Genomic DNA, 23,294 nt, shown 5'->3' on the forward strand with positions numbered 1-23,294 from the left:
AAGTTTCTACGAAAACGCCTTCTATAAATACCTTGTATGCCCCCAGTGGATAACTTAAAACCCTTGAACTGCGGGTTGTGGGGGAGTCTCCTCCTCAAAAACACATTTTCTATCTTGAAATCAACTACGCTGAACAAAATGGCTATCTAAAAATTTTGATTGGATTTTTTTGGGGGAAAGATGGGCGTGCGGGGGGCTAGTTGCCCTCCAATCAATTTCAACTATTAAAAATGGAACTAGCCCTTTGAATTTCCAATAGAATGAGCCTGTTTTGAAGTTTCTAAGACAGCGCCTTCAATAAAAACCTTATATGACACCTAGGTATACCTTAAAACCCTTGCCCTGAGGGTTGTGGGGGAGTGTCCTCTTCAAAAACATATTTTCTGTCAAGAAATCAACAACGCTGAAAAGAATAGATGTCTTAAAATATTTATGGAATGTGTTTGGGGGACTCTTGGGCGTGGAGGGGGGGGGGGCTTGTTACCCTCACCTCATTTTTAACGACTAAAAAGGGCACTAGCCTTTTAAATTTCCAATGGAATGAGCCTGTTTTGAAGTTTCTACGCCAATACCTTCTATAAAACCTTATATGCCCCCAGGCCGTAACTTAAAACCCTTGCCCTGAGGGTTGTGGGGGAGTGTCCTCCTCAAAAACATATTTTCTATCTGGAAATCAACTATGCTGAACAAAATGACTGTCTTAAAATTTCGATTGGATGTGTTTGGGGGAACGATTAGCGTGAGGGGGGGGGGGGGATAGTTGCCCTCCAATCACTTTCGACTATTAAAAAGTTCATTAGAACTCTCGATTTCCAATCGAATAAACACCATATGCCCAGGGCATAACTTAAAACCCTTGTCCTAAGGGTTGTGGGGGAGGGTCCTCCTCAAAAACATATTTTCTATCTGTAAATCAACTACGCTGAACAAAATGGCTATATCACAATTTTGATTGGATGTGTTTGGGTGCGTGGGGGGGGGCTAGTTGCCCTCAACTTACTTTCGACGTAGTTGATTTCCACATAGAAAATAGGAATTTAAGGACACTCCCCCACAACCCTCAGGGCAAGGGTTTTAACTTATGCCCTGGGTGCATATAAGGCTTTTACAGAAGGCGTTGTCGTAGAAACTTCAAAACAGGCTCATTCGATTGGAAATTCAAAGGGCTAGTGCCCTTTTTAACAGTCAAAAGTGATTGGAGGGCAACTAGCCCCCCCCCCACTCCCATCATTCCCCCAAGCACATCCAATCAAAATTTTGAGATAGGAATTTTGTGAGTGTAGCTGATTTTAAGATAGAAAATATGTTTTTGAGGAGGAAACTCCCCCATAACCCTCAGGGCAAGGGTTTTAAGTTATGCCCTGGGGGCATATAAGGTTTTTATAGAAGGCGTTGTCGTAGAAACTTAAAAACAGGCTCATTTGATTGGAAATTCAAAGTGCTAGTGCCCTTTTTAACCGTCAAAAGTGATTGGAGGGCAACTAGCCCCCCCCCCCCCACGCCCATAATACTCCCAAACACATCCAATCAAAATTGTGAGATAGCCATTTTGTTCAGCGTAGTTGATTTCCTGATAGATAGTATGTTTTTGAGGAGGACACTCCCCCACAACCCTCAGGACAAGGGTTTTAAGTTATGCCCTGGGGGCATATAAGGTTTTAATTGAAGGCGTTGTCGTAGAAACTTCAAAACAGGCTCATTCGATTGAAAATTCAAAGGGCTATTGCCCTTTTTAATAGTTTAAAGTGATTGGAGGGCAAGTAGCCCCCCCACGCTCATTATTCCCCCAAACACATCCAATCAAAATTTTGAGATAGCCATTTTGTTCAGCGTAGTTGATTTCAAGATAGAAAATGTGTTTTTGAGGAGGAGACTCCCCGACAACCCTCAGTTCAAGGGTTTTAAGTTATGCCCTGGGGGCATATAAGGTTTTTATAGAAGGCGTTGTCGTAGAAACTTCAAAAAAGGCTCATTCGATTGGAAATTCAAAAGGCTGGTGCCCTTTTTAATAGTCGAAAGTGATTGGAGGGCAACTAGCCCCCCCAATGCCCATCTTTCCCCCAAACACATCCAATCAAAATTGTGATATAGCCATTTTGTTCAACGTAGTTGATTTCCACATGGAAAATAGGTTTTAAGGGCACTCCCCCACAACCCTTAGGGCAAGGGTTTTAACTTATGCCCTGGGTGCATATAAGGCTTTTACAGAAGGCGTTGTCGTAGAAACGTAAAAACAGGCTCATTCGATTGGAAATTCAAAGGCCTAGTGCCGTTTTTAATAGCCGAAAGTGATTGGAGGGCAACTAGCCCCCCCCACTCCCATCATTCCCCCAAACACATCCAATCAAAATTTTGCGATAGGAATTTTGTCAGCGTAGCTGATTTGAAGATAGAAAATATCTTTTTGAGGAGGAAACTCCCCCATAACCCTCGGGGCAAGGGTTTTAAGTTATGACCTGGGGGCATATAAGGTTTTATAGAAGACGTTGTTGTAGAAACTTCAAAACAGGCTCATTCGGTTGGAAATTCAAAGGGCTAGTGCCCTTTTTAACAGTTGAAAGTGATTGGAGGGCAACTAGCCCCCCCCCCACTCCCATCATTCCCCCAAACACATCCAATCAAAATTTTGCGATAGGAATTTTGTCAGCGTAGCTGATTTGAAGATAGAAAATATCTTTTTGAGGAGGAAACTCCCCCATAACCCTCGGGGCAAGGGTTTTAAGTTATGACCTGGGGGCATATAAGATTTTATAGAAGACGTTGTTGTAGAAACTTCAAAACAGCCTCATTCGGTTGGAAATTCAAAGGGCTAGTGCCCTTTTTAATAGTTGAAAGTGATTGGAGGGCAACTAGCCCCCCCCACGCCCATCATTCCCCCAAACACATCCAATCAAAATTTTGAGATAGCCATTTTGTCCAGCGTAGTTGGTTTCCAGATAGAAAGTATGTTTTTGAGGAGGACACTCCCCTACAACCCTCAGGAAAAGGGTTTTAAGTTATGCCCTGGGGGCATATAAGGTTTTAATTGAAGACGTTGTCGTAGAAACTTCAAAACAGACTCATTCTATTGGAAATTCAAAGGACTAGTGCCCTTTTTATTAGTCGAATTTGTTTGGTGGGCAACTAGCCCCCCCCCCACGCTCATTATTCCCCCAAACACATCCAATCAAAATTTTGAAATAGCCATTTTGCTCAGCGTAGTTGATTTCAAGAAAGAAAATATGTTTTTGAGGAGGAGACTCCCCAACAACCCTCAGTTCAAGGGTTTTAAGTTATGTCCTGGGGGCATACAAGGTTTTTATAGAAGGCGTTGTCGTGGAAACTTCAAAAAAGGCTCATTCGATTGGAAATTCAAAGGGCTGGTACCCTTTTCAATAGTCGAAAGTGATTGGAGCCCCCCAGGCACATTATTTTCCTAAACACATCCGATAAAAATTGTGAGATAGCCATTTTGTTGAGCGTAGTTGATTTCCATATAGAAAATATGTTTTTGAGGAGGACACTCCTCCATAACCCTCAGGACAAGGGTTTTAAGTTATGCCCTGGGGGCATATAAGGTTTTAATTGAAGGCGTTGTCGTAGAAACTTCAAAACAGGCTCATTCGATTGGAAATTCAAAGGGCTAGTGCCCTTTTTAATAGTTGAAAGTGCCCTAGTGCCCTCCTGTTCATCTTTCCCCCAAACACATCCAATCAAAATTGTGAGATAGCCATTTAGTTGAAAGTTGTTGATTTCCACATATAAAATAGGTTTTTGAGGACAAGCCCAACAACCCTCAGGGCAAGGGTTTTAAGTTAAGGCTTTTACAGAAGGCGTTGTCGTAGAAACTTCAAATCAGGCTCATTCGATTGAAAATTCAAAGGGATAGTGCCGTTTTTAATAGCCGAAAGTGATTGGAGGGCAACTATCCCTCTCCCCCCGCCCATCCGTCCCCTAACACCGCCAATCAAAATTTTTAGATAAGAATTTTTTCATCGTAGCTGATTTTCAGATAGACTATATCTTTTTGAGGAGGATAGTCCCCCACAACCCTCGGGGCAAGGGTTTTAAGTTATGCCCTGGGGGCATATAAGGTTTTTATAGAAGGAGTTGTCGTAGAAACTTCAAAACAGGCTCATTCGATTGGAAATTCAAAGTGATATAGCCCTTTTTAATAGTCAAAAGTGATTGAAGGGCAACTAGCCCCCCCCCCACGCCCCTCATTCCCCCACACACATCCAATCAAAATTGTGAGATAGCCATTTTGTTCAGCGTAGTTGATTTCCAGATAGAAAATGTGTTTTTGAGAAGGACACTCCCCCACAACCCTGAGAGAGAGGGTTTTAAGTTATGCCCTGGGGGCATATAAGGTTTTTATAGAAGGCGTTGTCGTAGAAACTTCAAAACAGGCCCATTCGATTGGAAATTCAAAGGCATAGTGCCCTTTTGAACAGTCGAAAGTGATTGGAGGGCAACTAGCCCCCCCCACGCCCATCATTCCCCCGCCCACATCCAATCAAAATTGTGAGATAGCCATTTTGTTCAGCGTAGTTGATTTCCAGATAGAAACTATGTTTTTGAGGAGGACACTCCCCCAGAACCATCAGGGCAAGGGTTATAAGTTATGCCCTGGGGGCATATAAGGTTTTTATAGAAGGCGTTGTCGTAGAAACTTTAAAAAAGCTCATTCGATTGGAAATTCAAAGGGCTAGTGCCCTTTCTAATAGTTGAAAGTGATTGGAGGGCATCTAGCCCCCCCCCCCCCCGCTCATTATTCCCCCAAATACATCCAATCAAAATTTTGAAATAGCCATTTTTTTCAGCGTAGTTGATTTCAAGATAGAAACTGTGTTTATGAGGAGGAGACTCCCCCGCAACCCTCAGGGCAAGGGTTTTGAGTTATGCCCTGGGGGCATATAAGGTTTTTATAGAAGGCGTAGTCGTAGAAACTTAAAAAAAGGCTCATTCGATTGGAAATTCAAAGGGTTAGTGCCCTTTTTAATAGTCGAAAGCGATTGGAGGGCAACTAGCCCCCCACACCCATATTTGCCCTAAGAACACATCCAATCAAAATTGTGAGATAGCCATTTTGTTCAGTGTAGTTGATTTCCAGATAGAAAACATGTTTTTGAGGAGGACACTCCCCCACAACCCTCAGGGCAAGGGTTTTAAGTTATGCCCTGGGGCATATAAGGTTTTTATTGAAGGCTTTGTCGTAGAAACTGCAAAACAGGCTCATTTGATTGGAAATTCAAAGGACTAGTGCCCTTGCCCTGGGGGCATATAAGGGTTTTATAGAAGGCGTTGTCATAGAAACTTAAAAACAGGCTCATTCGATTGTAAATTCAAAGGGATGGTGCCCTTTTTAATAGTCGAAATTGATTGGAGGGCAAATAGCCCCCCCCCCCCACGCCCATCATTCCCCCAAGCACATCCAATCCAAATTTGAGATAGGCATTTTGTCAGCGTAGCTGATTTCCAGATAGAAAATATCTTTTTGAGGAGGACACTCCCCCACAACCCTCGGGGCAGGGGTTTTAAGTTATGCCCTGGGGGCATATAAGGTTTTTATAGAAGGCGTTGTCGTAGAAACTTCAAAACAGGCTCATTCGATTGGAAATTCAAAGGGTTAGAACCCTTTTTAATAGTCGAAATTGATTGGAGGGCAACTAGCCCCCCCCCCCCCAAGCCCATCTTTCCCCCAAACACATCCAATCGAAATTGTGATATAGCCATTTTGTTCAACGTAGTTGATTTCCAGATAGAAAATATGTTTTTGAGGAGGACACTCCCCGACAACCCTTAGGGCAAGGGTTTTAAGTTATGCCCTGGGGGCAAATAAGTTGTTTATAGAAGGCGAAGTCGTAGAAACTTCAAAAGAGGCTCATTTGATTGGAAATTAAAAGGGCTAGTGCCCTTTTTAATAGTCGAAAGCGATTGGAGAGCACCTAGCCCCCCCCCCCCCGCGCCAGTCATTCCCCAAAACACATCCAATCAAAATTTTGAGATAGCCATTTTGTTCAGGGTAGGCCAGTTGATTTCCAGATAGAAAATATGTTTTTGAGGAGGACACTCCCCTGCAACCCTCAGGGCAAAGGTTGTAAGTTATGCCCTGGGGGCATACAAGGTTTTTATAACAGGCGTTGTCGTAGAAACTTCAAAACAGGCTCATTCGATTGGAAAATCAAAGGGCTAGTACCCTTTTTAAAAGTCGAAAGTGATTGGAGGGCAACTAGCCCCCCCCTCCCGCCCATCATTCCCCCAAACACAATCCAAAAAATACAAATGAATGTGCATTGTCAGTTTAATATACATATACTGATATTTAGTAATCAAAATGTAAAAATTATTTGATTTATTAAAGTTATAAAAGTAAAAACATGTATATTTTTTTCAGTAAAGTGCAAATTCTTTTCTGGCCTTGGGAAGGCATAGGGGTTTTGTGCCGATTTATGTTAATTCCTGTTCGTTTTGAGTTTGACTCGGTTATTTATTGTAATTTCTGTTCGTTTTGGGTTTCATTTATTTATCGATGCTGATTTGTGGTATAACGCTTGGTAGATTATTTGATTTTATTTTTGCTCATTTTTGTTTAATGGAGTTCTTTACTTTTCTTTGAAAAACTTATTTCTTATTTTGTGGAAAGTTTTTTTAGTTCATTTTTATAAGGAACCAAACCTTCCTAATGAATAGTGTCAATTATACTGCATTCTCTTCCTTCTCTGTATTATGTTATACAGACCACCCTAAATGTCTTTTTACCATGAAGACTAAGCAAATTGATGGAAAACTGCCAAATTATGATTTAAAAGATTAATTTAGCTATGAGTTCCCAGAATTTGAACAATCTTCAGTTGCCACAAAAGTTTCACACCTGCACTTCAGAAGACACTTACAAACAATATGAAACCAGTTTAAGTCTATTAGTTCTTAAGAGAAACGTAAAGATGTGGTGAATTAAACAACATATTTTTATGAAAGATTATATTGACAATGAAGTCACTAGAAATAAATAATTATGAATTGGTTAATGATGCTGCTAGTACCAAGAAAACTGCCATAGCTTATTGGTGTCTGTAACAACTCTTTATTGACCTGTTTCATTTTCACACCTGTCTGTATATATAAACAAAAAATTAGCTAATATTATTACTCTTCTATTTATAGGTCCTAATTTGTACTACCCCTTTACTCTTGGCCTATATCAAACAGTTCGTGGTAACGAACTGTAAGTAAGGAGTGACCCGGCTCAATGGTAACCGAAACTCTAGAAAACGGTAGTTTGATACAAATAGATCGATCAAAAGAATCAGATTTTAATGCTAATTTCAAATATATAAGTTTCATTAAGTTTAATGCTACCCTTCAAAAGTTACGCGCCTGAGAAAATTCGGCTGATTTTCGAAAAAAGGGGGAAAGACCCCCTAAAAGTTATAGAACCTTAATGAAAATCACACCATAATATTCCGCGTATCAAAGAACCCCACTTTGAAGGTTCCAAGTTCCCATCTATAAAAATGTGGAATTTTGCATTTTTTGCCAAAAGAAAGATCACGGGTGCGTGGTTATTTGTTTGTAGTTTTTTTTTTCCCAGGGATGATCGTTTTAAACCAGTTGTCCTAGAATATCGTGGGAGCACTCATTAGAATTGAAATGAAAATCTATAGTGCCCTTCTTAAATAACCAAAAAAATTGAGGGTAACTAGGCCCCCTCCCACGCTCATTTTTTTCCCAAAGTTACCTGATCAAAATTTTGAGATAGCCATTTTGTTCAGCATGTTCGAAAATATTATAAGTATGTCTTTTAGGAAGACTTAATCCCCCGAAGTTCCCGGGGGGAGGGCTGAAAGTTATGAACTTTACCCAATGTTAACATATAGTATTGGTTATTTGGAAGTATACAGACGTTTTCAGGAGAGATTTTTCCTGGTAGTGGGGGGTGGGGGGGGGGGGGGGGGGGTGGGGGGGTATGTGGGAGGATCTTTCCATGAAGAAAGTTTTCATGGGGGAAGGGACATTGCTATGAAGGGGACGCCGGACTTCCCAGCATTATTTAAAAAAAGATCAGAAATTTAATATAAAAAAACAAGTATTTCAACTGCAACAGCAGCAATAACAAAACTTTAAACAAACAGAAAGTATTACATATATAATTGGGTTCACCCCGTAGTCAATGCCTCGCTCTTTAAGCCAGAGATTTTTTAGTACTTTCATAAGAGCTATTTATTCTAATTAACGGCCTTTGTGATTAAGCGGTCATTTTTAAAGAATTGGAACAAAATTCGAACTTTCGCTTAAAGAGCAAGGTATTGAGTATGGGGCGAAACCCCTAATAAACGTATTAAAAATATATGAATATAGAAGTTCGTTACGTAAGTTAATTCGTAAGTTACGTATATTTATTACTAATAAAAACGTTCGTAATTAAAATTAAACAAGTTTCGAGAAAGCCATAACTAAATAAAAGTCAATTAATATGAAAATTTTGTTTTAATTATTCATGTACGGTGAGCCAAGATCAAAACCTGCATTTATTCAAAAACGTTCAAAAATTAAATAAAAAAACAAGTTTTTTAAACTGAAAGTAAGGAGCGACATTAAAACTTAAAACGAACAGAAATTATTCCGTATATGAAAGGGCTGTCCCCTCCTCAGCGCCTCGCTCTTTACGCTAAAGTTTGACTCTGTCTCACAACTTTATTTTTTAAAACAATAAAAAACTTTAGCTTAAATAACGAGGCGTTGAGGAGGGGACAGCCCCTTTCATATACGGAATAATTTATGTTCGTTTTAATTTTTAATGTCGCTCCTTACTTTCAGTTTAAAAAACTTGTTTTTTTTATTTAATCTAGATTAAACCTGCCCTCTTTTCAGCGTTTCTTGGAAAGCAATTTTTTATTAGTTCAAAAAAAACAATTCAAAATCACACGTCAGCAGTATAAAGATAACTAAAGCAGCAAAGTGAGTAAACAGTTTTGAATTTCTGGCATAACGTTGTTTAATTTAGAAATGCGTTTGAAAAACGCCTTTTTCAAAGCCTGGAAAAATGTTAAAATAAAATTTCAACCCAAACAATAATTGACAGATACAAGCCTACAGTCCCTCCCCCTTGTCACCTGAAAAAAAAGTAATTTAACTTCAAGGGTAAAAGTAACTCCATTTTAATAACAAAACTTAACATAATCCAAATATTTCAAATTTTAATACAAAATAGAATACAAATAACAACAAATAAAATACTGAAGAAAAACTCACAGCTTATAGGTCTATTTGCTGTATAAGATATATAGGGCACATCTGGTTCAGAGATGATACTAGGTCCTGGAGAGCTTCTTCCTTCAACATCCCCTTCTGATGTGATAGACTGCACTGATTTTAAAGTCCTTCCTCTTTGACTTCTAAGTTGGCTTTTTGGGTCTATAGATCTTCCTGTGCTTTGTTCAATACCCATCTGAAAATTACATTATGGTTATTGGAAATGATCAAGATTTCAAATAAAAGAACTACCTAGCATCAAAAGATACCCCAATGATTAAACACACCATACTGAAATTTGCAAGTTAACATGTCTCAAAGTTAAAGAAAATAAAACACAAGCAGAGCAATGGTAGTTTACAAAATTATGTAACTCATATTCCTAAAAAAACAGTACCTTTTCTTAGTGCACTAGTTTCATGGTGTGTCTTGCAATAGTGACAGAAAGCATGTATTTAGATTGCAAAAGTTAGTTACAAATACAATACAAATGGTTATTTTTCTATACCCAATATAAGAAGTAGCAAATCAATACTGCTTACTTGATTTCTCTCTCTCTCTCTCTCTCTCTCTCTTGTTTTTCATTGTACAATGGAGACATAATTGCTTAAAAATTCAGGAGCCAGTTACATAATATCACATGGTTCTTTTCAGAAGTGATTAGCTGGGAGTTACTAACATTACCAATTAAATAAAGTGAGGTTGCAAAAGACGCAAATATTAAGCATAGACAAATGTCAAATATCCACAGAGTATTGATTTCTGAATCAAATGGTATGCTATTCAAGATGGAACACAAAAGATTCTGTATGGACATTAATTTTGCTTCAAAGTGTAAATTAAGATATTATCTCAGCAATCCTATATAGAAGACTGAATTCTAGATTATGGAATGGATTCAGAATCAAAATTATGCCTCAAAAACGTATTTTGAACTATTTAACTCTACTACCTTTCCCTACTAATGTAAATTAGCTTAGATAAACTTTATGTTATAAAAGTGAAACTTCAGGAAATACAGCTGTAGCACAATGAGGCCATAAGAAAATGTTTTGAGTCTCATAGCTTTGCTATATCCTGATATGTAATATTCTTAACTTGTTTTTAAAATCTGGCATAAAAAGAATCAGGGGTGCCAATTAGGGGGAGGGGGGGGCAATAGTCCCCCCTAGACTCTGAAAAATACCTTCTTATTTCTATTACATAGCTATTTTATATCTTTGGTAACTGGTTATTTTGCCCCGTCCCCTACATTATTGTGAATTGGCACCACTAAAAAGAATCTTTATATGTCTCAAGCTCCTACTCATATTATTAGGAATTGTGTTTTCAAAACTTGTTCAAGACAAATAAACTTAAACCAAGATTAGGAAGAGCATTTTGTAAGCCTTATGGATAAAGTAGGAGCAGAGCTATGAGCTTGAAAGCACCTTCTTAGTGCATAATATAGGCCCTGAATCAATTTCTTGAAGCTTCATTCTTCTAACTCAGCTACTTTCACAAATTTAAAATGCCTGTCATATGAAATTTTACTCAAAGAGATATAAAAAATCATGCATGGAACACCTTTGAAATGAAAAAAGTCATTTGCAGAAATAGCAATGAATAAATTTGGAAACACTGAAAAGTTTAGTAAAACTCTATTTGAAGTTTTTTGGCAATCTTGGAAAATAGTTACATTAGAAGGATGAAACTGTTGGGAATGAACTCAGAGCTTCAGTTATGCAATACAAAGCTGTTTCCAATTCCCTATCACTACTCCTTCCTTGTTTCTAAAGCTTACAAAATTATATATACTATATATCAGTTCTTGTTCAGCTCCCGTGCTGTGAAGATCTAACCAAATAAATAGCATTCGTAATCGGATTATATTTGAAGTGACAAAAAGGATAATTTATTTAGCAACCCAAGTATATTTCATAAGGAATGTAAGTGATTGTAATTCGTGACCTAGATTCAGTGTGAGATTATCTTTTTAGATTTTGAAATATCATTAAATCAGTGACCTTGAAAGCAATTTCTCGGACTACAAAGCTTTAACCCCAATGTGATGTCACTGCCTGCTTGATTGGATATGATTTACGGATCGTGCTTTCAACTATTTGCGATTGCAAGGTAAATTGTGCGCTATGGCGGAAAAGCTGATTCTGAGCCCTGTCTTGAATTTCCTGAGTCGGTCTTTGACTGATGGGGTCAAACAAGAGACAATTCAGAAGGCAGCTATTGCGTTTTTTGAACACAATGAAATTATACAAGCAAAAAAGATTCTATACACAGAGTTAAGCATCACATTGTGAGTTGTGATTCATGCTAGGGATGAAGAGAACATTCTTGATATGTGTAAGAACCTGGTCTCACAGGCTAAGCAAAATGCCAGTATCCCAAAATTCGTGATTTTAAACCCAGGTGACGTTCCGACTGTTGGTGAGGCTGTCAATTCTACAGTTGTGTCAAAAGTTAACGAAGTGTCCAGAAAACTTGATTGTTTTATTACAAACGTCACTCGTCCCTCATCAAGTGCCCCGCCCCCCTCAGCATCCCAACCCCCAAGCCTTTATTTGCAGTGATTTTGAAAAATCCACCAAAAGACCTGAAGGATCCATCTGAGCAAAAAGCGTATATAGACAATCTAAGCCCTACTTCTGGTGGTGATATATGTGAACTCATGCGTCAAAAAGATGAATGGAAGCTCGTCGTCTCGTCAAAGAAAGCTGCAAATCAAATAGCTGATACCGTAAAACATTCTGATCCCAGTCTGAATCTCTCTGTCAAAGAACCAATATTTGTTGCCATTCTGACGCAAGTTCCAGGGGATTTAAATGACACTACACTTAAAGACTGAATCCCAAAGTGTCGCAAAATTGGACAATGCGGAAAGTCTTGTGTGTTCAAAGTTTATTTTCAAACTCGTGCTGACCAAGGTCAATTTCTAAGGGACTCTCTGAAAATAGGATATGAGAGACTATCGGTTTAAGAATATGTTTTTATGCCCCGTCGCTGCTTTAATTGCCACATGATTTGCCACGTAGCTGCGAATTGTTTAAACAGTGCTATCTGCTCTAAATGCGGTACCAGTGACCATAAGTCAAGCTCTGACTCTCCCCGCAAGAAGAGTCCTTTCTGTGTAGATTGCAAAGTTCTTGGGCATACATGCTACAACGTTAGTTGTCCTAAAAATCGCAAGGCAGTGAATCCATGAGCTCATCAGTTTGGTTTCTATCCTGGAACATCAACGGCTCTTTTGCAAATAGACTTCCTGTGCTTAATGGTTTTTGTGCAAATTATAATGTAATTTTTATACAAGAACATTTCCTAACTAAGTATAGTGTAAATTTACTTAAGCTACAGGGGTCTTTGTCTTAATATGTACCTGCTCAACAGCATAAGAATAGAGGCAGGCCATCAGGGGGCCTCAGGACTTTTGTATGTGTTTCCCTTCGCTCTAGCCTCTTCAAAACAAGTGATCACTTCTTGGCTGTCTGAGTTGAGGGTGTGTATTTATTAATGTTTATTTACCTACCAATTATTGTTGTGATGAATCCAAACGTCGTTTTGCTATATCGTGTGAGAAATTAGGTTCATGTCTTGATAAAGTTGAGCATTTAGAGCTGTTGTGTGTAGTAGAGGGAGATTTTAATTGTAATTTAACAGAAAGGGATACCCAAGGATCCCTGCAAACTATCCTCATTAGGGGTATATTTGGTGATCGGGTTAGAGTGGTTCATAAGGATTCCGATTTTACTCACATTCATACTTCATCTCATACATCTAATCTGGATTACATTGCAATATCTTGCAACCTTGAGACAGAACAAATTTCTGTTTTGAGTGAATACCAGCTATCAGACCATTTTCCCATTTCATCTTCCATTACAATTCACACACCACCCCAGCATAGGGTCTACACACCAAACTAATCCTCGAACACCTCCACTTTTGTGTGATTGGTCAAAAGTTAATAGTGAACTTTTCAAATCTTCTTTGGATTTTATACTAAATAAAATTCGAGTACCATCTTCTACAGATTTCAGATAATTTATTGAAAAAAGAAACACACCTTAGCCTGGACATGTATTCTGCCAAGATTTACCATGCCCTTTGTTTTGCAGAGAGCCAAGTAGTTCCTTTCTGAAGAAATAGCAAAGGTATTATCACAGGTTGGTCATCAAATCCTGATCTAGTTAGATCATGGAGAAATGCAAAATTTTGGTTCAATCTGTGGAAAGATGGCAATAAACCACAATCTGGTATTGTGAATGATATACGCCTCAGTACAAAAAGACTATTTTTGAAGGCTCATGTTTTTCATTGGAAGATGTTTGTTGATCAGCACTCTGCTAGAGCCAGACATGACTGTACACTACTTTTCAAATTGGTTTCCCAGTCACGTAACCATGCCCCCTCTGTGCATCCCTCTGATATCCCTGATGATGCATGGTATGCTCACTTTGAATTGGAGTTTTTGTTTCCTGATCCCCATCTTCAGGATCAGTAAGATAAAGATTTAGATGCCTTCTTAGCTTCTTCACCAAAAACACATTACACCATGACAACTCAAGCAATAGAAAAAGCAACCCGAAAATTAAAGTGGAAATCTTCCAGCAGCTTTGATTGTGTGGAATCTATGCATCTAAAGAACAGAAGCCCTCTTTTAACCCAACATCTCACACTGCTAATGCAGATGATATTCACTCAATGCACTGTGCAATCAACATTCTGTATTGGTGACCTTACTCTGATCCCTAAGAAGGGAAAAGCAGTACCCCAGTGTACCTTGTTTTGGCCCATCACTGTTGCAATCTCTCTTTTTAAGCTTTTTGAGCTTATCTTTAGGGACAAACTCGTAGTATTTTGTTATACACCCCCACACCAATTTGGCTTCAAACAAGGAACTGGCTGTGCTGATGCTCTCACTGTAGTAGCAAACACTCTTATTGATGTCAATTCTGCAGGAAGAAGTCTAGTTCTTGCTGGCCATGATGTAAGACGTGTATTTGACTCACTCATTAACTGTGCAATGTTTCTTAAAGCTGGTAGGCGTGGATTGAACCCAGATATAATTTGTACACTTAGGGATATGTATACATGGTTATCCATTTGACTGAAACTTCCGCCAGAGAAAAATTTGCCTCCAATTCCTAATAAAAGGCTCATACTAGTCTTAAAGAGCACTCAACAAGGTGCAGTTTCTTTCCCCAAATTCTTGAATAATTATGTCCTTGAGGCTCAAGACCAATGCCCCCCTCTTTAATTTTGGCATCTACTAATCTGTTGTTTGTGTGCTATGCAGATGATATTCTGAATCTCAGTTGTATGCTACCATGAATCAGTGAAATTTTTGCTATCCTTCAAGATGAATACCTCAAGGTTGGGCTTCAGTTCAATTTGGCAAAGTCTGAAATAATTCTTTTCAACTGGAAGAGTCCTACTCCCCCTTCAATAGCACTTGGGAGCTTAACAGTTCAGCCTGCTGATCATATAGTATACTTAGGCCTCCCCATTGGGTCCTCTTTATGTCACACTAGATCTCTTCTCATTGAGCATCTTAACCATTGAATTTCAGCATCTTATGCCTCTACTGTCACTTGCAAATTCCGCTTCAATCACCATCTCTTAGATAGCCTGTTCAATGCAGTAGCCCTCCCCATATATTGTACATCACCCCATTTTCGAAAATATTTACAAAATCTGAAGAGTCAAAAGTCTGTTTGCTGTTTTTCCGTTTTGTAAAATATTTACTATGTCTACCACCTTGGCAAAGAAATGAAAAAAGAAACACACCTTAGCCTGGACATGTATTCTGCCAAGATTTACCATGCCCTTTATTTTGCAGAGAGCCAAGCAGTTCCTTTCTGAAGAAATAGCAAAGGTATTATCACAGGTTGGTCATCAAATCCTGATCTAGTTAGATCATGGAGAAATGCAAAATTTTGGTTCAATCTGTGGAAAGATGGCAATAAACCACAATCTGGTATTGTGAATGATATACGCCTCAGTACAAAAAGACTATTTTTGAAGGCTCTTGTTTTTCATTGGAAGATGTTTGTTGATCAGCACTCTGCTAGAGCCAGACATGACTGTACACTACTTTTCAAATTGGTTTCCCAGTCACGTAACCATGCCCCCTCTGTGCATCCCTCTGATATCCCTGATGATGCATGGTATGCTCACTTTGAATTGGAGTTTTTGTTTCCCAATCCCCATCTTCAGGATCAGTAAGATAAAGATTTAGATGCCTTCTTAGCTTCTTCACCAAAAACACATTACACCATGACAACTCAAGCAATAGAAAAAGCAACCCGAAAATTAAAATGGAAATCTTCCAGCAGCTTTGATTGTGTGGAAGCTATGAATCTAAAGAACAGAAGCCCTCTTTTAACCCAACATCTCACACTGCTAATGCAGATGATATTCACTCAATGCACTGTGCAATCAACATTCTGTATTGGTGACCTTACTCTGATCCCTAAGAAGGGAAAAGCAGTACCCCAGTGTACCTTGTTTTGGCCCATCACTGTTGCAACCTCTCTTTTTAAGCTTTTTGAGCTTATCTTTAGGGACAAACTCGTAGTATTTTGTTATACACCCCCACACCAATTTGGCTTCAAACAAGGAACTGGCTGTGCTGATGCTCTCACTGTAGTAGCAAACACTCTTATTGATGTCAATTCTGCAAGAGGAAGTATAGTTCTTGCTGGCCATGATGTAAGACGTGTATTTGACTCACTCATTAACTGTGCAATGTTTCTTAAAGCTGGTAGGCGTGGATTGAACCCAGATATAATTTGTACACTTAGGGATATGTATACATGGTTATCCATTTGACTGAAACTTCCGCCAGTGAAGAATTTGCCTCCGATTCCTAATAAAAGGCTCATACTAGTCTTAAAGAGCACTCAACAAGGTGCAGTTTCTTTCCCCAAATTCTTGAATAATTATGTCCTTGAGGTTCAAGACCAATGCCCCGCTCTTTAATTTTGGCATCTAATAATCTGTTGTTTGTGTGCTATGCAGATGATATTCTGAATCTCAGTTGTATGCTACCATGAATCAGTGAAATTTTTGCTATCTTTCAAGATGAATACCTCAAGGTTGGGCTTCAGTTCAATTTTGCAAAGTCTGAAATAGTTCTTTTAAACTGGAAGAGTCCTACTCCCCCTTCAATAGCACTTGGGAGCTCAACAGTTCAGACTGCTGATCATATAGTATACTTAGGCCTCCCCATTGGATCCTCTTTACGTCACACTAGATCTCTTCTCATTGAGCATCTTAACCATTGAATTTCAGCATCTTATGCCTCTATTGTCACTTGCAAGTTCTGCTTCAATCATCATCTCTTAGATAGCCTGTTCAATGCAGTAGCCCTCCCCCATATATTGTACATCACCCCATTTTTGAAAATGTTTACAAAATCTGAAGAGTCAAAAGTCTGTTTGCTGTTTTTCCGTTTTGTAAAATATTTACTATGTCTACCACCTTGGCACAGAAATTCACATATAGTTAAAATATATAAAATTGCAGACCCAGAAATAGCTAACTCTCAAGTTATTGGAAAACATATTAGAAAAGTAGCTGGTCATGAGCTAGGCCTACTTCTAGTGCAATAACTTTGTCTGATGTTGATATTTTTTTTGTCATTCTTTTTTCTTTTTTTATATATATATAATTATGTATGAATATGTTGATGTTGTATGTGTGAATTTGCTTTTGCTTTGTTTGATTTTGTTCCTATTTTATCCTTGATTTATTTATAATTGACCTTCTTGTTTGATCTTATTGGTTTTGTAGATATTTGTCTTGTACTATTGTTTTCTTTTCTTTTTTTTTCTTATATTTTGCTCTGTCCTTTTCAAGTTTTTGTAGACGGGTTTCCAGTTAATAAATAAATAAATATATTACTATATATAAAAAAGTCTATTACCTGTCTTAACTTTGAAAAAAAATATGGTTACCCTAAATTTTGGGTTATGATTTCTTTTCTTTTACTCTAGGTTCTTAAAATGTAATTCTAATGGTTTGAGTAGAATATAATGGTCATTACAATGATAATTGTGCCCCAGCCCCCCTCCCTACATAATGGGGCCAGATGTGGCCCAAGGCTATTGTAAAACGTCTGTTATACCAAACAACATGATAACTGTAGCTTTACTTTATAATATGCGGAAAACTTCTATTAGTTCTGCTTTCATGGCCCCTCTTACTTTATCTTATGATTTCTGAACCATTTTTTTAAACTATAATATATTTACTGTTCATTTCAGAGTGTTTCCATATTTGAAATATTTACATGTCTCTCAATTTCCCATGATTCAAAGATTTGAGAAATCTTGAGAAAGTGAAAGACAAAATATTGCTAATACAAACCATTCAGAAATGGATCAGTGGGTAGAATGTACAATTTCAGAGTTTGAAAAAAATGGTGTGAAAACTGTGAATCAAAGTGGTAAATATATTTTTAATAGGTAAATAAAGCTTTTTGCATATTAGAAAGAAATTATTTTTTTATTATAGTTTTTTCTTCAGAAGTTTTGTACTTAGCCTAGCGCTATACCTGGCCCTATTAGGGGGGTGTTCTGTTTATACAGTGTTTCAAATTGGGAACAAATGGTCAAAATTATGAAAGTTTGTCCAAGGTCATCCAAATGTCAGAATCCTTAAGGGTGGGTGGTGGTAGATACTTCAAAAGACCTTCCAGTTTACAGACCTTTCTAGAACACATTTTAGGCTCTGAAAAAATTCCTGGAAATTTCTCTACTTAACTTTACTGATTCCACAGAGAGAAAAAATTAGCCCAAAGATAGGCTACTTTGAATGGTATGCTAAACAAATAAAGGAAACATGCTTAATAAGCAAAAGCAGCCTAGGCTATCATTAGATTCCTTATTATAGCCTATACTAGCCTATTTCGAAATATCATGGTTGTTTTTGGACAATGCACTTTGTCTTCCCTCCCCTACCATGGTGGTTCTAGATGTAGCCCTAATAATATATTCCATGGTATAATTCTAGACAAGCTACTTTTGGCTATCTTGCAAAGGGGTTAGGTTAAGAAAATGTACTTTCAGTAACGAACTCCAGGGCAAAAACATACTTAGGGAAGGTATTGCCAAGCTGCTATGTCAACCCTCTTCTAATTTCTAAGCCTTGGAAATTTGCACACTTAACAGGTCTATAGGCTACCTATATATACCTGGTGTGTGGTGCCAACATGCTCATTGTGTCCTTTCTACTTTCTAATTCTTCTAACGGTAAAGGTGTATATCTCTGTACACTTCATATTTCAAAGGCTTTTGATTCTGTTGTTCATAACCAGCTTTTCTTTTCTTTGGCTTTTTCTGGTGTTAATTTTTTGGTTATTTACCTTCTATGGTTTTGGTATTCTAATTCTTACCTCTGCCTGAAATCTTCTCCAGAAACAACTATTAAAGTGCTTTGTGGTGTTAGGCAGGGAGGTGTTTTATCACAAACCCTTTTCAAAATCTGTATTTCTACTATTCTGGAAAAGATCTCAGGCACTTATTTTTCTGGTTCTACTGATATTTCTTACATTGCCTATGCTGATGACATTCTGTTGATAAGTCATACTAAATCTGCTCTTTTTGTGATGGTTTCCTTAATTTCTTAGTCTTTCCTAAATATTGGTCTATCCCTGAATCTTGACAAGTGTGAATTCTTATCTTATTTATTTATTTATTAATACCAAGATACGGTAAGCTTTAACAAGCTTGTTGCACAAAACAATTATAAAAAAGTCTATAACAATGTCAATGTTATAACAAAAACATACAGTAACTGAAAAACATTGGAAAAACAATATTACTGAAACATACAATAACATACTATGTTAACTGAAACATATCTGTTAATAATTGAAACCTACAAAAAAGTAAACTTACAAAATAACTGTCACACTTTCACAAATCAGGTAATACAAAAGTAAAAATAATCTCAAAATGGATTGAGATAGGACCTAGTATAGAAATCTGTAGAGGCTGAACTACTTTTGAAAGACTGGACCGTGGTACTTGCAACTATTTCTGATGGAAGTGAATTCCAAGTCTTCCACACTTGGCTAGACAAAGAGTTTTGGCCTAATCTTTTCTGTGAACACGGTGGGTAAATTTTGTGTTGGTGTTGACGGGTACTACTGTATCCTGTAAAAGTGAAAAAGTGAGTTGGGGTGATATTATCAATATTCCTAACAATGCAAAATGTATTTATTACGTCAGCTCTATCATGTCTGAACTGAGAGAAGGCAACTGTAGTCTTTGCATTCTCTGGTGGTAAGGTAGATGACTCAGGTATGGTATGAGTTTGGTGGCCCTACATTGCACTCTCTCAATCCTTTCTCTAACTCTCTTATTAAGGGGATACCATACTGATGAGCAATACTCAAGTACTGGACGTACAGTGGATACATAAAGTGAGATCAGTGAATGAAGATTAAACTTAGAAAAAGTATGCCTTAGATGTAATAATTGGTAATTAGCCTTATGGGTGATATCTGATACATGTTTATTAAATTTGAGACTTGAATCAAAACAAATCCCAAGGTCACAAACATATTCTACACTTGAAATTAATTTACCAACAACAAAGTAATGGTAATGTTGAGGGAGTCTACGCAAATAGTGCACAGCATTGCACTTTGTTTCATTAATGAACATAGAGTTTGCAGTACACCACTGGCCAAGAGCAACCAAATCCTCTTGAAAGTAAAGAAATCTCATGTTCACTCATAACTGACCAGTAGATTTTTACATCCTCTGTAAACATTTTTAAGGTCGAATTCCTAACAATACTTGGCAAATCATTGACAAAGAGACAGAAGAGTACTGGCCCAAGACAACTGCCTTGTGGAACTCAACTTCTGACAGAAATAGGTAATGACAAAGCATAACCTACTGCAACCTCTTGGGTTCTATTTGTAAGATAATCTGTCTATGGCTACTCCTCTGGTATGTAATGAATTTTCTGTACTTTCTGACTCTTCCTTTTGGTGGCTTGGTATTACTGTTTCTAATTCTCTAGCTCTCTTTTGTAAACATATTGTTGCTGATTCAGTAAGAAAAATTCAGTTCCGTTATTCAAAAATTGTAGCAAACTGTGGAAAATATAACAGAAGATCTCTTGGGCACTTATTCTTGACTTTTTCTGATCATTATGTGCTTTATTTTTGGGGTGTTCATCCTGTTCTTAAGCTAAAGCATTTAAATAAGATTAAAGTTACATATTTCAACTTTTGCAAATTTCTTCTTTCTCTGCCACCATGGACTAGAAATTGGTATCTAGTTAAAAATTTCTATGTTATGGATGTAACTCAAAAGCTTGGTGACCTACACAAAAAGCTTGCTGCTGATGCATTTTGTAATATTGGCCCTGACCACAGTCTTTTACAGTTCTTTTCTTAGTTTAATTGAATTGCTAGTGTTTGTTGAGTTCTTTTTTGTTTTTCTTTTTATTAGGGTAAGACACCCAGTAGTCGGACACTTTAATCACTTTGAAAACTTTTTGACATTTAAACTACTCTAATTACTGTAGTATACCACCTAGAAACTTAATTTTTGTATCAAAAAATTTCTGAAGAACTTCTGAACAAGTAGGTTACTAATTCAAATAGTTTCACTTGTACAGCGCCTCCTATTTTTGAATTTACTAACAAGTGACAATTCTGCCTAAACTCGGACATACAAACAGCTCATTGTAAATTGGTTATTAAAATAGTATAAAAGATTCTGTCCAAGAATAGGCAGGTGGCCGACTACTGGGTGTCTTACCCTATTATGTTTATACTCCACTTGTACTTGTTCTCTTGTAGTTGTGGGTAATAAATGATTGATTGATTGATTGATTAGCCTAGAAATTGGATGAAACAACATTATATCTTAATTTTAAGTTTTCAGTTTCTTTTTCTCTAGCTTTAGTTCTGGAAATGCAATTCCTGTTATTTGAGTAGAATTTTAGGTAAAATTCTACTTTAGTTACTTTTACCTATCTTGGAAAGGGGTGAGGTTAGGAAAATGAAACTTTCAGAGATGGGTCTACAGGCTAAAATATGTCCTGGGAAGGTATTTTGAAGTACTTATCTCCTCCCCTGCTCCCTCTAGAGGATCCTGAAATTTGCCTATTGAAATTGAAATTTTGACAAAATAACATTTTACCTTAATTTTCAGTTATGAGATTCTTTTTCTCTGGCTTTAGTTCTGAAAATGCAATTCCTGTTATTTGAGTAGTATTTTAAGCCATATCAAGGTTAATTTTCAAATTTAGGAAATGTATTTGCATATCTTTAAAACTCTATAAATCAGGATTGAGCAAAGTTGTGAGGCTGAAAACAATTTTGTTGGACCTCATTTTAAGCAGAAGATCTATTTTACAAGGTTTCACTTTTATAACACACAGATTTTTAAAGGTCATCAAAGGTCAGGACCCTCTAGAGCGAGAAGGAGCAGAGATAGGTACTTCAAATTACCTTCCCAGGACATACTTTAGCCTTTAGATCTATCCCTGAAAGTTTCATTTTCCTAACCAAACTTCTTTCCAAGATAGCCTAAAGTAGCTAAAGTAGAATTTTACCCTTATAATAATGAAGGGTATACAGATTAATATTGGCAATCAAATTTGACCAAAAGTCATGTATGCAAAAGTGAAGCAATAAAGCATGACATTGATTTTTGAATATGTTTGTCAAATACGTAAACAGTTGACGAATTAAATTTTTTATCCATTCTCTCTTTTCCAAGTGAAACCCCTACTGCTTTTTTACCCTTTCGGGCGGCTGCAGTCTCTTATTCGCGGCGCTTTTACTGCCGATTATTATTTTACTAAGTTTTTTTGGTGATTTCTGTCTCATTTAGAATAATTTTTGGTAATAAAATCCAATCAGATTCGTATTTATTAAGCAGTTTCCACTTTCCTGCTAATCAGCCCAAAGAACTCAAAATGTTATTATTTTATAAGGTTCTCTTATTTTCCATGACATTCGTTTAGTATGAATATTCTTTCAGAATCTCCTTCTCACCACAACCTTATAAGTAAAACCGTAAGTGATTGTCTCTAGTTGAAAAAACTTTTACAAAAAGGATTTTATCATAGGAAGTGCAATAGCGCTACCTAAGTAAAAAGCGATGTGGATACAATGTATTATTATTTTTCTTTGTTCATTTTTTGGTTTTCAACTAGGACACTTCCTATAGAAGGAGTTGTTGCAGAAATTTTGAAAGGGATTCATTCAATTGGAAATTGAAAGAGCTATTGCCCTTTTAATTGTTCAAAAGTAATCGGAGGGCAATCAGTCCCCCCCCCACGCCCATCATTTCCCCAAACACATCCAAACAAAATTTTGTGATAGGGATTTTGTTCATCATAGTTGAAATGTTCAGTAATTGTTTCTTTGCGGATGACAATCCCACTACAGTCCTCAGGGCCAAGGCTGTAAGTTATGCCCCGGGGGCATATAAGGTTTTAGGGAAAAGGTGGTAGTATACACTCCAAAATAGGCTCATTGGATTGGAAATTAGAACGACTAGTATAGTTTTTTAAGAGTCAAAGTGATCAAAGGAGAACTAGCCTCCCTCCCCATCATGTCTTTTTTTCCTCAAATGCATCTGATAGAGATATTGAGATAGCTATTTTATTCAAAATACTCCCAAGGTCTTATGAAAAGACCCTTGGGATTAAAACAACCCTTCAGACCCGAGGGCAAGGGTTGTAAGTTATGCCCCGGGGCATATAAGTTTTTTTTTTAAGGAAAAGGTTGTAAGTTATGGCCTGGGGTATGCCCTGGGGGACTTTGATTGGAAATTAAAAGATATAGTGCCCTTTTTCATAATTAAAAAGCGAAGTGGACACAGTTTTGTTTTTGTTTTTTTTTTCATACCAGGGCACTTCATATAGAAGCAGTTGTCGCAGAAACTTTTAAATTGCTTATTCGATTGGAAATTGCAAGCGCTAGGTCTCTATTTAATAGTCAAAAGTGATTGGAGGGCAGAATATGTTCACCGTAGTTGAAAAACCCAGAAATTATGTCTTTGCCCATTAAACTATACCCCAGAGCCGTC

At 37.4% G+C, this 23,294-nt stretch overlaps 1 protein-coding gene across 2 annotated transcripts in view; it reads right to left on the reverse strand.

Moving 5' to 3' along the window:
* BORCS5 (BLOC-1 related complex subunit 5) overlaps positions 1 to 21,906 on the reverse strand; it is an 87,282-nt gene extending 65,376 nt beyond the window's left edge. Inside the window, exons 1-2 of one of the 2 annotated variants that reach the window (XM_089087378.1) lie at positions 21,834 to 21,906; positions 9,235 to 9,430 (exon numbers count right to left, since the gene is read on the reverse strand). In XM_089087378.1, the coding sequence (XP_088943504.1) occupies positions 9,235 to 9,430 (196 nt within the window). In that variant the 5' untranslated portion in view covers positions 21,834 to 21,906. Of the gene's footprint in view, positions 1 to 9,234; positions 9,431 to 21,812 lie in introns of both variants that reach the window. The other variant, XM_089087380.1, reaches the window with a different exon arrangement.
* Between the last annotated feature and the right edge of the window lie 1,388 nt (positions 21,907 to 23,294).

The sequence above is a fragment of the Artemia sp. Qi Xiang Cuo genome, chromosome 4 (genome assembly GCF_049724085.1).
Source record: "Artemia sp. Qi Xiang Cuo chromosome 4, ASM4972408v1, whole genome shotgun sequence".
In the NCBI taxonomy this organism is placed as follows: Eukaryota; Metazoa; Arthropoda; class Branchiopoda; order Anostraca; family Artemiidae; genus Artemia; species Artemia sp. Qi Xiang Cuo.